The sequence below is a fragment of the Sceloporus occidentalis genome, unplaced genomic scaffold (assembly GCF_023333645.1).
Source record: "Sceloporus occidentalis isolate IW3139 unplaced genomic scaffold, rSceOcc1.0.p SCAF_9, whole genome shotgun sequence".
In the NCBI taxonomy this organism is placed as follows: domain Eukaryota; kingdom Metazoa; phylum Chordata; class Lepidosauria; order Squamata; family Phrynosomatidae; genus Sceloporus; species Sceloporus occidentalis.
The window spans coordinates 40336867-40351292 of NW_028316989.1; the positions used below are offsets into that span (position 1 = coordinate 40336867).

Genomic DNA, 14426 nt, shown 5'->3' on the forward strand with positions numbered 1-14426 from the left:
GTGTTGGACTAGGATGCTGGGAGACTAAGGTTGAAATCCCCATTTAGCCATGGAAACCCTGTGGGTGACCTTGGGCAAAATCATGCTCTCTCAGCATCAGAGGAAGGCAATGGCAAACCACCTCTGAACAAATCTAGGACAGGTTCGCTTTTGGGCCACCATGAGTCAGAAAAGACTTAAAGGCACATCCCAACAGCATTGTAAGACTATCACAATCCCATGAGCACAGGTATTTCTCTTATACTATGGAGCAAATGATACTTGGGAGGCTAAGCAGTGGAGTAGCACCTTCTGCAAGCCATTTTGCTGATCCTTCTTAGCTCTTGTAGGCTCAGGCGAATGATAGAGATTCAGGCACTGAAATGAAGAAATCATCCGGCTCACAGAGCAAAACAGAGAACTTGAATGATGATAAGAGGCCAAAGCTCCAAGGGACATCCCAGAACACCCCGCAGTACACAGTGGAAGGATTCACAGATGCCGAACTCAGGAGGTTGGTACTAAATCCAAAGGTCCATGGAAGAGGTGCTGGTTTCTTGCTTTATTTCTCCCCCATTCCAGCATCTTTGCCAGGATCCAATGTACCCTTAACTCATTCTCTTAATTAAAAATATAATATAAAATATAATAATACTAACAATTCAATGGGAGTTGCAGGTTCCCCCATAGTGTATTCCTGGCAGATGTAACACAGCCATTGTAATATCAGCTGGGGCTGAGTTGCAGTCCAACAACTTCTGCAAGGCCACACTTTGCCTCATCCTGTCTTAGAAGAGAGGAAGATGGATCATGAATCAACCGATGGGTCTATCTAGCCTGACTAGCCACAGCTTCATTCTGTCCTAACCCTAGAGCCAGTGTGGTGTAACGGTTTGAGTGTTTGACTATGACATTAGAGAACAGGGTTGAATTTCCAGTTCAGCCATGAAGCCCAGTGGGTGACCTTGGGCAAGTCGGAAACATCTTGAAGGCACACAACAAAAGCAACAACAACTACAGCTGGGGAGTAGTCAAGGGTAGAAATGGGAAAATAGCAAGATTTGAAATGCCAACCACCTATGGAATCCTAGGATTTGCAGTTTAGGGAGGCTTTAACAGTTTTATGGCTGAGTTTTCTAAATGTGTTGGTTCAACTGCCAGTCCCAAAATTCCATGGGGTGCTGCTGTTTGTTGCAAATCTCTGATAGCTCTTGCCATCTTTTTGTTTGAATCCCACAGGTTTGTTAAATCCTATGTGAAGTTTGCAGTTCCCTTGGAGCGGTAAGTGCCTTTGGTTTTTTTGGGAGATGCTGGGAATCTGGTTTCATTAGGAACTGTTGCTGATACTACTGAACCTATTGTAGTGATTGTCACCTTTATTCCTATTCCATCTTTTCTCCAAAAGCAGGACTCTGGGCTCTCTTGCAATGAATGATATTTACTTAGGAATTTTTTAGAGCCAGATAAGCCTAGATGGACAGGTTTAGGGTGGTAGGATTACTCAATGCCTCATCCCAGGGCGCTAAGCATCCTTGTTGTTTCCTTTCCCATCCCCAGTCTCGAGTGCATTGCCTGCGATGCGCAGCTGGTAGACAAGTCACTGGCTGATCTGAAACATTTGGGGGAGCTTCTTCACAACAGTTGTGCCTCAGCCATACAGGAATATGAAAAGCAGTTGAAAGACAACCCACCAGAAGGTAAGCAAAGGACCTGCGCTCCTTCAACCGTCTGATTGATTCAGCTTTGGAGGTCTCTGGGCCAGAGGTTTGGAGCAACTTCTTCAATACCTTTTTTAATTTCCAGGTTGGTTCCTTGAATGAGCTTTGAGGTTCCACAGTGATGTTTCTGTGGCGGCTAAGTTGGAATTCTTCAAATGGCAGAAATTATGCAAAATACATACCTGTGTTTTCACGATTTACACCATCCCAGCTAAACCAGAGGTGCACAATGCCTGAGGATGCTCTTCTGTAGACCATGGAGGGTTGCAGACCCCAAACGCTCCTCTGGCCACCCTAAAATTTTGGGAAGGAAGTAAAAATGGCAAATTGTGGTCTCCAGAAACCTCTGGGGAAGGGTGGCTTCCGTTTTTATGTGGATACAGGGCTGCACTGAGCTCAGGAGGGCTATATGGGGCTATGATTTGCCCCAAAGCAGCAAATGACAGTAAATGTCAAGAAAAGTGGGATTGCAAAAAACAAAACAAAACAAAGAAACTTGCCATCAACTTGACCACTAGGAAACCTGTTAAAAGTTTACACACATAAAGAGAGTTCTACCTGATATATCTTACATCAAGAGTTTCATTTACTTTTACTAAGCTATAAACGTATTTATTTGTTACACCATTCTTAGACTGTTTTTTTTTTTAAATGTTCTTCAGACAAAGGACCAGGAAAGCCAAAAGGTGCCTTTATTAAGATCGGTGGCGTCAAAGTGAATGCCAAAGCCATTAGCCAATATGAAGAAGAGATGGAGATGCTGCAGCGAACAATTCCTACTGACCCAGAGGAGAGAGCCAAGTAAGTTTGGGAGACTTTATCCAATAGGTTCTTGGCCTTAGGAAAAGAGCTGCAATATGGAAGAGGGGAAACACCTCATCTTTCTACTCTTTGGTCAAATGTACAGGTTTTGTCTGACCTGCCAACCCAAAGCAGCCAATTTTGATGTCGAATGGGGCCTGGAGGATGACTCACATTTACTTCTGGGAACTTACAAGCATGGCTATGAGAATTGGGAGCTCATCAAATCTGACCTAGAGCTCAGACTGACCAACAAGGTACAGAAGTAGCCTCATGCACTTGCAGTAGTGTTTTAGATTTGGGCAGCGGCCAGGCATTTGGCTGCCTTTCAAAGACAGTGAGTTATTCTTCCCCACCAAGAATGCACCCTTAAAATAAAGGAAGTCAGGGCAGCAATGATGTAGTAATCATGCAAAACTGGGACCTCAATGTGGAGACTTCCCTGGGGAAACTGGACTTTAGTTGTGCAGTTGGATCAGCAACCTATTTTGCTTTTAACTTCACTGCATAGAAAAGGCTTGGAAAAGTGAAGGCAGAAAAATGGAATACGATAATCGGAGGTGAGAGTGTCCCAGCAGCTTTGACCTTGATAGTTTTGGATATCTTGTGCTGCTTTTTTTCTGGGGGAAGCTGGTGCACAGAATAGCTATACCTCACACTCCCCAGGGACTATTCTGTCTCCCCAATTCTGCTGCAAGTACAGCAATTGGTACTAGCAGTGGGATTTTGCTTCACAAAGATCTAAAATTTCATTTTGGTGGCTCCTCTCTCGCCTAAAACAAAGTTTCCAGTCTAGCCTGGAGCAATAATTTCAGTTCATGATCCATGTAGTCTGGGCAATTGGCTGCATTGTCTTTGTGGCCAACCTCAGAGCCTAAATCTGCAGTCCTATATTCTATTGAGTTCAATGGGGATGCTATTTAATTTACAAGTATATCTGGGGGAGTGGTGGTTTCTGCGTCAGGGGAGCATTACATCCGCTCCAAACTCTCTTCTCCCCACTAAATCCAATGCCTTGGATAGTCAAGATTAAAATCAATATGGATTCACTGTTCCACTAGGATGGAAGCCACTAGGGGTTTAGACACAATGGGACACAGGCCTTTGTCTGTATTGAGAACCATGCAATGAATTTTACAAGAGAGGTCAGGATTATTTACACATCATTTTTTGACTGGAAACTAATAATAATATAGCAAGTGAGTTCCTTACAAAAATGAACTGTTACTTTTCATTGTTGATTTTCATATATTATATTTATTAACATACAATGAGAGGGAGAAAGATAGAGCAATCACAGATCTTATTGCACAAAAACAACCAGAAATATCATAATGACCATGTGAAATAAATATGTTACATACAACCTCTCCCAGAAAATAATGTCCACATCAGTTTCAGATCTCGCCTTCTGACTATTCCTTGCCATGCTTTGGTAGGGTTTTTTTTTTAAAGGTGCGGGATTTTATTTTGTTTTTGTTTATTTTCCCATCCAAAGATCTTGCCAGCCGAGACAGACAAAAAGCCACAAGGGAAGCAGCTCCAAGATCGGGTGCATTACCTGCTGTATTTGGTCCAGAAAGAGAAGGAGCAAAAACAGAGTGTGCAAGAGAAAAAAGAGGTCAGTTGTGCCGAAAAGCCACTGGAAAAGCCAAGAGGTGCTGGACCAGGTCTTGTGCTTTCAAAAGAAATTGTAGCATCAGGTTTTGTCGAATTGATCTCCTTCTGCAGATGCATCGAGTGAAGGCATGCCCTGGAAGAACCTTAGGTCACTCCGTGCATCTGAGGAAGAAGACCCAGTATACAAATGTTTATGCCACAACTTCTTTGCTCATTACGGCCTGTTTACAGACTGCCAAAATAAAGCTGCTTCGGGTCTCTTTGGAGGTATGCTGTTTAAAAGATGCATAGGTCCTACGTGTCTGGAGGTCGCGCCAAAGCCACACTCCATACCTAAGCACTGGAGTGCAGCTTTGGTGCAGCTTCCGGATTCTTAGGATGCATGCATCATTTAAACAGCATACCTCCAAAGAGACCCGAAGCAGCTTTATTTTGGCAGTCTGTAACAGGCCTTAGTCTCAAAGGTGCCACAAGATCTCTTTGCAAATTAAAACAACAGTGATTTAAAGAGGCTAAAACCATATTGAAAAAATATGGCAAATTAAAATAGAAGATCTTACAGACTGTTAAATCAATTTGAAACCAAACACATGCAGAAATGTGAAATTAATCCAATGGCCCCTTAAAGGATTAAATAAAGAGGCATGTTTTTACTTGGCATCCAATAAAATACATGTCAGTGCCAATTAGGCCCTTAAAGGAATCCCAGAGGAAAGGGCTGTCTCTCACATCTTCCCATTATGTACAGCTCCCATAGAGGAGGTCCCCTCCAAAACACTTTGGTCCTCGGGCAAATGGGTACATGGGAAGCACTTCTTCAAGTATGGAAGTCCCAAGCCATTTAGGGCTTTAAAGACCTTAGTATCAAATTGAAGCTCCTGGTTTACATAGTGTCAGATGTAACTTTGCAAATGTGTGTGAGGCACTTTATGAAACAGGGATTCCATCTGGTCCCATTTCCCTCCTTAAGTGAGCATCTTTCCATGGGAATGAAGTCTCTCCTCTGCACTTGGACAAATTGTAAGAAGAAGGAGAGAGAGGTCAAGGTAAAGCAAACCCCATAGATCCCATCATCACTGTCTCTCCTGTCCCAGTTCAGTAAAAGGCCCCAGGAGCTAAGATTCTGGCAGAAGGCTGGCCATTGGAAAACAGCTGGTGGATGACATCTTGGATGGGTTCTGGGGTACAACCTCATACTGAGAAAGGTGAGAGGGGCAGGTCCATTGGAGCCAGCCAGAAGGAGTGTTGCAAAGGCCTCCCAGCCAATCTCCTACATGGGCCAGCCAGCTGTTTGCCAATGGATATTGTTATTCCTACGTCATTGCTTGATTTGATTTAAAAGATGTTCCTTGGCAGCTTTTAGCAGAACGAAGGAATAAGAAGGATTCCCTTTGTCTCTTTTCCTCCTTCCTTTTGTCTAGGAGGATGGACAAGATAAGAGCCCCGAGAAAAAGAAGCAGAAGAAAGAGAACCAAGAGAATCAAGAGAAACAGGCTGCAATCAAGAAGAAAAAGGAGGATGAGAAGGAAGGAACAAAAACTAAGGACAAAATAGAGAAGGTAGAGCCAGCATTGCATGGCTGTTTAAGCATTAAACTAGGACACTGGCGATCAGGGTTTGATGGCCTGGTCGAGCCTAAAAACCCACTGGGTGACCTTGGGGAAGTCACACACTCTCAGCCTCAGAGGATGACAATAGCAAACCTCATCTGAGGAAATTTGCCAAGAACACCCTGTGACAGGTTTGCTGTAGGGTCTCCATATGTCAAAAATGACATGGAGACACACAGCAATAGCAACAACAACAAGGCAAGGCCGTGCCCACTTCCCCTCCTTTCTTTCAATGGTCAGATCCCTGATTTTATCACATCCCTGATTTTGCATTAGGGCTAAGCTGCCCAATTTTCCCTTTTCACAGCCCAAAGACAGTGAGGCCAAAGCTGGAAACCAAGGGAACCCATCGCAGGGCCCTGTACACATTATGGCCAGAAGCGAGCTCACCCTTATGGCAGGAAATGAAGAGGAAGAGGAAGAAGAGGAGGGAAATTTGGATGTGGAGACATTCGAAATCGTAAGTCCCCCCCCCCATAGCACAAGAAAGGGTGCAGTCCAGGGTATCTGTAGAACTCTTCTCTAGCATCACATTTCATATGAGCTGATTTTCTTCCTTCCTTCCCTGTCCAAGGTAATAGTCAGGTTTAAAAAATTCCCCCCAGCTTTCTTGCCACCTTTCACTTGCACAAGGCTAATGTGTAGCTTCTGCTCTCTGTTTGTTCTCCTCTTCAGTGCAAAGAGTGGATGCGGCCAGTCAAGAAGGCCCTGCATGAGTTTGACAAACCGGGCAAAGGGCTCTTGGTGACAGAAAAGGTGGAGCACATACGCACCCATCTGTTGACGTTAGGCGACCGCATCTGCGAATACTTGAAAACTTATTCCGAAAAGAAGGACAGAAGTCTCTGGCGAGGGTAAGCTTCACTTCTGTTCCCGTCAGGCCTTTTGCCACAGAATCAAGTAATCCAGAAAGAAAATTCAAGGCAGGGCTATAGAAATGGAGCTTGTTTGGCTCTCGGTGGCTCCCCTTGAGAGCTGATGGACATGGCAGCTGGACAACAGCTAAAGGGAAGAGAGCAATGGTGGGCCATGGCTTCCATGTCAGGGGTTCATTCAACCTACTCTCAGTTTTATTACTCTCTAAGAGTTTGATGGATATGGTTCAGCACCATGGACAGTTCCCTTAAAACTGAAATATGACCCTGATTCTACACTTCCATGACACTGAAGCCATTAGTAATCCTTGGATGGTGACAATGAGGTTGATACCTTCTTCTCCTTCCCTCTTTGGGTAGAGAAGCTTCTGTCCTGGATGCATAGAATTCCTTCCTTATGTCTCAGAGGTATGGCCCTGTTGGTGCTAGGAACCAGAAATGGGATCTGCAACAACATTTTGTAGCATGGAATGATTATTTAGATCATGGTACTAGCTAGCCAGATCTTATTCCAGAATAACCCATTCTACCATCATCAGTCTCTTGGCTGCTCCTATTTTCCATTTAGTATTGTCCCTATAGGGAAGTGATTCCCGAAATCTGGCCTTCCAGGTGTTTAGTACTTTGGCTCCCAGAATCCCAGACCAATAGCCAAGATGGCTGAGGCTTCTGGGAGTTGAAGTCCAAAACATCTGGAAGGCCAGAGTTTGGGAACCATTGCTATAGGGGCTGAGATGGCATCAGAGTTGTTTGCCCCTGGTAAGCTGTGGGAATTTGTGGCAAAGACTGGATTTGAACAAGGTGACCTGGCTTCAACAGCCCACAATTTGATAGGCCAGATCTATACCGCCAGTTAGTGTAGACCAGTGATTCCCAGACTTTCATCCTCTGGATGCTTTGGACTTTAGCTCCCAAAAACCCTGACTGTTGGTCAAACTGATTGGGGATTCTGGGAGTCAAAGTCTAAAAAACAACTGAAGGACCAGTGTTTGGGAATTAGAGATGTAGACCAACTATATACATGTCTAGGGCTTAGAAGACTGAATTGTTGCCCCAGGGGACCTTGGAGGGCTGCACCTCCCAAATTGCCCCTAAATGCCACCTACAAATGGGGAGGGGGATTCTTGCAGACTTTCAGGTGGCCCTGGCTGTTTTAGGGCCAGGAGAGGCCCTTTTTTCTCAACAGAAAGTAACCTGGAATTTTGTTGTCAAATGGCCGCTCAGCACTTGACAAACACAAAGGGAAATTATAATTCATTTCATTTCCCAGGAACCTGTGGGTGTTCGTATCTAAGTTTACTGAATCTCACGCGAGGAAGTTGCACAGGGTTTACAAGATGGCATGCAGAAAGCGGGCCAAGGATGAGGAGGTGAGGTTGAAAATCAGGATTTTCAAGGGAGATGTGTAAACTGTCATGTGGATGCTTGTCAGTGAATGGAAACAATATGGCTTTTCTGAAGAAAGAAAGAAAGAAAGAAAGAAAGAAAGAAAGAAAGAAAGGAAGGAAGGAAGGAGAAAAAAACATACCTACTAGGAAAAGATCCAGATACACCTTTAATTATTTTTTGTAAACACATGCCACATAGCCTGAAAAAAACTATGGAAGCTGGCCATGAAAGCCTTTGACTTCACATCTTTAACTGCAAGCCTGGATACGGTTTTCCTTTTTTAGAGCTTCTTTTTCAAAATAAAACATACAGTCATCCCTCCACATTTGCGGATATGATTTTTCCAGATTTGATTATTCACGGATTGTATGGATATATTCTCTCTAGAAATTTCTAGGTCCTCCAGTGCAACTCTACGGTCAACTTTAACTAAAAGTTGCACTAAAGGACCTAGACATTCCTAGAGAGAGCAATCCACTAGGCATTTGTAGCTCCTCCAGCACAATTCTATGCTCAATGTCTGGCAGATGTTGACCATAGAGTTGCACTAAAGGACCTAGAGATTCATAGGGAGGTGTTCTCTCAGTTAAAAATGGAATGTTTTTGTTATTAGTGGTTTTTCCACTTTTATGGTTTTTCCAGTTTTTGGCCAGCTCGTTTTTAGGTTTCTCACTAACATCTCCCTTTCCACCCTCTTTTGCTCTCAATAGGAACAGAAGAAGAAGGAGTCTGAGGGAGTCAAGAAGCCAGTTCAGCCAGAGCCTTCTGGAACCAGCCAGGTTTTTGTAATCCCTGAGATACCTCCTGGTCCTCCTCAGAAGGTCCAGCAGCCGCCGCCTCCTCCTCCACCTCCTCCTCCTCCTCCTCCACCACCACCTCCTCCTCCTCCTCCTCCCCAGAAACAGGGACACCTTCGTGACAACTACAATGACCCAAAGCAAAGACACTTCAGTGGTACAGGTTAGAAACCAGGCAGAAGCTGACACACAACTCTTTCAAATCGAGGGAGCCACAGCAAAGAAGGCCCTTTCCTAAGTCCTTGCTCTGTAGGGTTGCTAGAGTGAAAACTGGAGAGGGCTTCTCTTTCTTTAATGCTTATGTAGAAGAGGGAATTTTGACTGCCCTGCGTGGTGAATATGAAGAGAAGGACTCCTTCACTTACTGAGGTTTCAGGCTGTTTGGGGCCTTGCCTGCTGCCACACTGCTGAAATTAAGTAATTTGATACCACTTTTTAATTTCCATGGCTCGATGCTATAGAATTCTGGGATGCAGACCTGTCTAAAAGAAAAGGCTAAATATCTCGCAAAACTACAAATCCAGGATCCCTTAGCATTGTGTCATGGCTGTTAAAGTGGAGTCAAACTGCTTCATTTCTGCTGTTCGGACACATGCTTTGAATGTCATTACCTGTAAGAAATAACTGAATTTGTATGTAGCCATCCACTGATGTATAATTTCATAATTAATGCTTCATAAGATTAAAAAAAAAACCAGCAAAATGATAACAAATATAGTTGCCTGCCTGCTGCATCACAGAAGCAACCTGTAAAACAGCACAGAAATTGCACATTACTTATGTGTCCTTAGAGGAGATTGCCCTTATTGATGTACTCTAGCAAAAATTCCCTTTTCAGCTCAGGCAAAACCCTAAAGATTGTATGCAATCCTGTTCAGGACAGACCTCCCTGAAATATTCAACTCCTGAATGTCTTGCAGAAGAGACTGAGCCCTTTCCCTTCTCCCTTCCTTTGTTAGCAGAGCAAGGCAACTGGCAGCGGGATTGCAAGTTCAACTACGGTGGCAGCCCCAACCATGTGTGGGCTGGAGAACAGCAACGTCAATATAACCAACCCTGTTACAAGGAACACCGCTTTGGAGATCACCAGCCACAGAGGGAGCCTCACTACAGCTGGGCCAACTATGAAGCAAACTACCCATCCCGCAAGCGGCCATACGATCAGTACAGCAGAGGCAGAGGCCACTTGGGCCGTAGGGACTACGGTGACAGGTGAGCCTTTATTTTCTCCTTTGGGACCTCCAGATTGTGTTGTCCAGCAACTAAATTTCTATCATGTATTGTATGTTTTTGTGCATTCCTTCCAATACTTGTTGGAAATTAGGAGGAGCCAAGGGCCCAAAGCATTAAACTTTTCACAGTAGTTGGACCTTGGCAATGTGGACATTGTGCATCCCATACCGCAACTGTGAATTGCCTATAGTGTGATTAGATGATTGTTAGGTGTACTCACCATTTTTCTAATGTTGCAGAAAAGAGGTATGCACTATAGGGCTGGCATCACATGACTCCACTATCAGATATTTACTCTATTCTGAGATAGAGAATGCATCATCTTGGCCAGAGAGCGCTAGCTGACTTCCAATTCCGTATTTATGGCAGGGATGGAAATGGTGAAGCCCTCCAGATGTTCCTGGACTGCAATGCCCAGTGTTAGTTGCCATCTCCTGTGTTGACTAGAGTCTCTGGGAGATTGGTCCAACTAGATCTGGAACCTGATTTAGGGGAACAACTTGAACATAATTCTTAAGACTCCCAAGGGCAGGAGGTTTTGCTGGATGTCTTCTTCTGAGGTGACACCTCTCTGTGATTGTCTCTTGTTCTGTCCAGGTACGACCAGGACTCCAAGCAGAGACGATTAGGTGAATGCCCATCTCAGAATTATCACCAACAGGATTTCAGACGAATGTCTGACCCCAGGCCTTCCATGAGCTACCACAGCCAAGGGCCTTCAGGCCATTACCGCTCTTTCCACCCAGAGAAAGCCACCGGTGACAAGCAGTTGCTCCCACCTCTTCAGTCCCAAGTCTCAGACCCAAGTGCTCCACCTGCAAAGAAGCGCCACTGTGAGACTCTCTTTGTACACCAGTCTCCCCTAGAAGGTATATATAAAGAGCCGAAGGGTCCAGGATATAACTGGAACTGGAAACCTAGGAATTAGATTTAATGGGAGCATCTGGGTTTTGCCCCAATCCCATAATCCCACACAGGTTGAAAAGCAGAAGAGTCTAGAATATAACTGTAACTGGAAACCAAAGAGAGGGGGAATCACCTCTGAGTAAATTTGATCTGATGTAATAATAGCAGCGACTACTGGTTCATCACACCAAGAAGCAGAGACTCTAAATGTGCTGCTGTGTTAGTTTATGTTTCTGAAGGGGAAGAATGTAGGAATGAAATTTAATGGGGGCATCTGGGTTTTGCCCCAATCCCATAATCCCCCACTGGTTGAACACTGGGCATTGGCTTCTCTGCCCATCTCTTTGGGCCTGTTGAGGAAAGACCAACCCTGTGCTGGTTTTTGTTTCTAAAAGGCTGACTAGGTCTCCTGCAAACATTGCATGTAACTTGGAGGGACAGCTATTGAGGATACGAATGGAGCAGAATGCAAGATGGCTTTGAGTGCTGCTGGAGAAAGAGAGGCCATCACAGTTAGGGAGGAGGACAAAGAATAGACTTGAAAAATCCCAACATAGGCTTCAAATATCTATAGGAATTTTCTTTTGGTTCATGATGCCACCCTAAAAGAAAATGAAAGGTGTGAATACTTGCCCCCCTCCTCTTGACTCCCAATATCCATTGTTTTCCTTCTGACATTTTTCTCTCGTCCTCTTTATTCCACTTTCTAAGGGAAACCAAGGATAGGAATGGGATTAGATGGAATCTCTCTGGTGTTTTAGTACCTTTCTGGACATGCCCCAAAGAGACACACAGATCCCTTCTGACCCCCTCTTTCTTTTTTCATAGAGATGAAGGACCATCATGTGCATTTCTGCACATGTGAGGGACATCCTCTAAACCAGTGATTCCCAAACTTTGGTCCTCCAGATGTTTTGGACTTCAAATGCTAGCAGTCAGGAATTCTGGGTGCTGAAGTCCAAAACATCTGGAGGACCAAAGTTTGGGAACCACTGCTGTAGACCAGCCCTGAGAAGGGGAAGAAAACATCTTTGGGAAGTCCATCCCTTTAGCTGAGAAGGAGCCAAAGCGAGGCACTGTCACATTTTTAAAGCAACTTGTTTGACAGTTCCTGCAGCACTTCCACCCTCATTTTTCCAATTGCTTAAGTCTTGAGGAAGCTGCAGGAATAACCTAAACTTTTATTTTCAGCATTTTGCAACTGCTAAAGTCAAGAGCAGACTAAACACATACTATTTGCAGTGCTTCAGAAGTAGGGAAGGAGTGTTGGATTGGTGCCCAGTTGAGATGGATTATTCACAGATTTGGGAGTGAATTGTAGGAGGGGAAGATTTAATGACCCATAGCTATCCTCCACATTGCAGTCCTGTCCTGTCCTATACATTTCCCAGGATCCAGAGCTGAAAGTACATTTGCTCAATAAAAACTTGGAGATAAAGGGGAAAGACCAACTAGTAACCTAAACAAACAAAGAAACAAACAGTACTTAACAATAATTTATATTTGTGACAACATTCTGCCAGTGTCCTAGTGGTTTCTGATGTAAATATGTTGCTTTTTGAGTATGTATTAAATATTTCTACACTGTAAAACAGCTGTACTTTAGATTCTTCTATATTAAAATGTGTTTTTCTGGTTACTTGTTGCATTTTGCCTATTAATCTATATATGAATATTTTGGGGGGGGTCAGTGAAAGGGAGGTGCAAACAATGGTTATTATGAGTTCTGTTTTAGCTCTTTGATGGACAGAATGAAAGTTTCACACATTGAATTTTACATCTGGCAGTTTTGAAGCTCTTAATGGCAAAAAGATTGCAAAATACTTAAAACACAGACCACCTTCCATACAGTGTGCAAAGAGATCTTGTGGCGTCTTTGAGACTAGCTGAAAGGCAGAAGCTGTTAGCATGACCTTGTATAGACTTGAGTCTATTATTATTATTATCATTACTACTTGAGATGCAGATGCTGACTCAAGTCTAGGAAGGTTCATGCTACCAGCTTCTCTCTCTTACCAGCTTCTTCTCTCAAAGGTGCTTCAAGATCCTCTTTTCACACTGATTTTCCATACTAACAAGGCAGTCCCTTTGCATTTTCCATAGAGGATGGCAGTTCTCTGGGGGACTGTCCAATGTGTAAAATTTCTTCCCCACATTTGAACACAGGACACAACTAAGCTATGTATTATGCAGGTTTGTGAGAGTGAGAAACACGGGAGATAATGAAGAGCAAGTCCCTTGATACCAGCATCTTTTTAAAGGTGTTTAATATAATCTGTCAAGTGACTAAGATCCAGTCTGTGGAGCATTCTAAAATCTGACATTTTAATCTAATCCTGTGCCTCATCCATACCTCAAGCATTTCCTTGATCAGGCATTTCCCTGAGTGATGTTACTTAGGCTTCCCTTCTGACTACAATGCTTAGCAAAAGTCTGAAAGTCTTTGGTCATCGTTATTTGTAAGACATTTAAATAATGGACCTTCCCCAAATTGTTCTCTCGCTCGCTTGCTTTCTCCAACCAGTTATGGATCCCATAAGATACACAACTGAGTAGAGTCACTACTGTTTGATATAAATGCAACAATCAGCCTTCAAAAGAGATAGAAGGAGATGACATTGTAGAATGGACAGATTCTTTTCTGTGTATTAACTGAACTCTGGATCTATTCATTATTTGTAGTTGGACCTGAGTAACTGCTGAGGTTTAGTTTCAGGACCCCATGTTCTTACCAAAATATCCATGGATGCTCAAGTCCTGTTACAAATAATGAGGTTGTAATATGGTGTCCTCCACAGAAAATGGCAAAATCAAGGCTGGGTTTTTGGAGGTATGTGTATGTATGTGTATATACACACACACATACATATTGGAGATGTCTCATCAGTTAGGAATATACACTCATCTCTCCATACGTTCTCTCTAGGAATATCTAGTTCCTCCAGTGCAACTCTATGGCCAACCTTAACTAAAAGTTGCACCGAAAGGCCTAGAGATTCCTAGGGAGGTATCCTCTCAGGTCAAAACATAGCGTTTTTGTTATTTGCGGCATTTCCACTTCACGGGGTCTTGTGCCCCTAACCCTAGCGAATATGGAGGGACAGGTGTATAACAATATATATACCACAAACAGCAAAAACACCATGTTTTTGCCTGAGTGGACACTTGTCTAGGAATCTCTAGGTCCTCCAATGCAACTCTGTGGCCAACGTCCGACAGAAACTGACCATAGAATTGCGCTGGATGAGCTATAAATGCCTAATGGAACATTCTCTCTAGGAATCTCTAGGCCTTTCGGTGCAACTTTTAGTTAAGGTTGACCATAGAGTTGCACTGGAGGACCTAGATGTTCCTAGAGAGAACATATTATTCAAATCTGTGAATAATCAAATCCGCTAATATCAAAGCTGCAAACATGGAGGGATGAGTGTATATACAGTATATAGATAGACAGAGATAGAGATAGATAGATAGATAGAGAGATAGAGAGAGAGAGGA

At 43.6% G+C, this 14426-nt stretch overlaps 1 protein-coding gene across 1 annotated transcript; it reads left to right on the forward strand.

The window, feature by feature from the left end:
- The first annotated feature begins 328 nt into the window (after positions 1 to 328).
- Positions 329 to 11815, forward strand: LOC149307364 (ATP-dependent chromatin remodeler CHD2-like). Its single transcript, XM_089538307.1, has 14 exons — positions 329 to 493; positions 1219 to 1260; positions 1537 to 1676; positions 2360 to 2498; positions 2605 to 2755; positions 3997 to 4119; positions 5540 to 5677; positions 6036 to 6188; positions 6404 to 6582; positions 7874 to 7973; positions 8703 to 8952; positions 9749 to 10001; positions 10620 to 10891; positions 11757 to 11815. Exons 1-14 carry the CDS (start codon positions 363 to 365, stop codon positions 11813 to 11815), a joined length of 2130 nt encoding a protein of 709 aa, XP_089394433.1. The 5' UTR covers positions 329 to 362.
- The last annotated feature ends 2611 nt before the right edge of the window (positions 11816 to 14426 follow it).

What these genes read in the sequence shown, in the direction of transcription:
- LOC149307364 (XM_089538307.1), top strand. Translation starts at nt 363, where the DNA reads ATGAAGAAATCATCCGGCTCACAGAGCAAAACAGAGAACTTGAATGAT. An exon ending in GACCCAGAGGAGAGAGCCAA is followed by an intron (nt 2,499 to 2,604) that starts GTAAGTTTGGGA and finishes TCAAATGTACAG; the next exon opens with GTTTTGTCTGACCTGCCAAC. An exon ending in CGTAGGGACTACGGTGACAG is followed by an intron (nt 10,002 to 10,619) that starts GTGAGCCTTTAT and finishes TGTTCTGTCCAG; the next exon opens with GTACGACCAGGACTCCAAGC.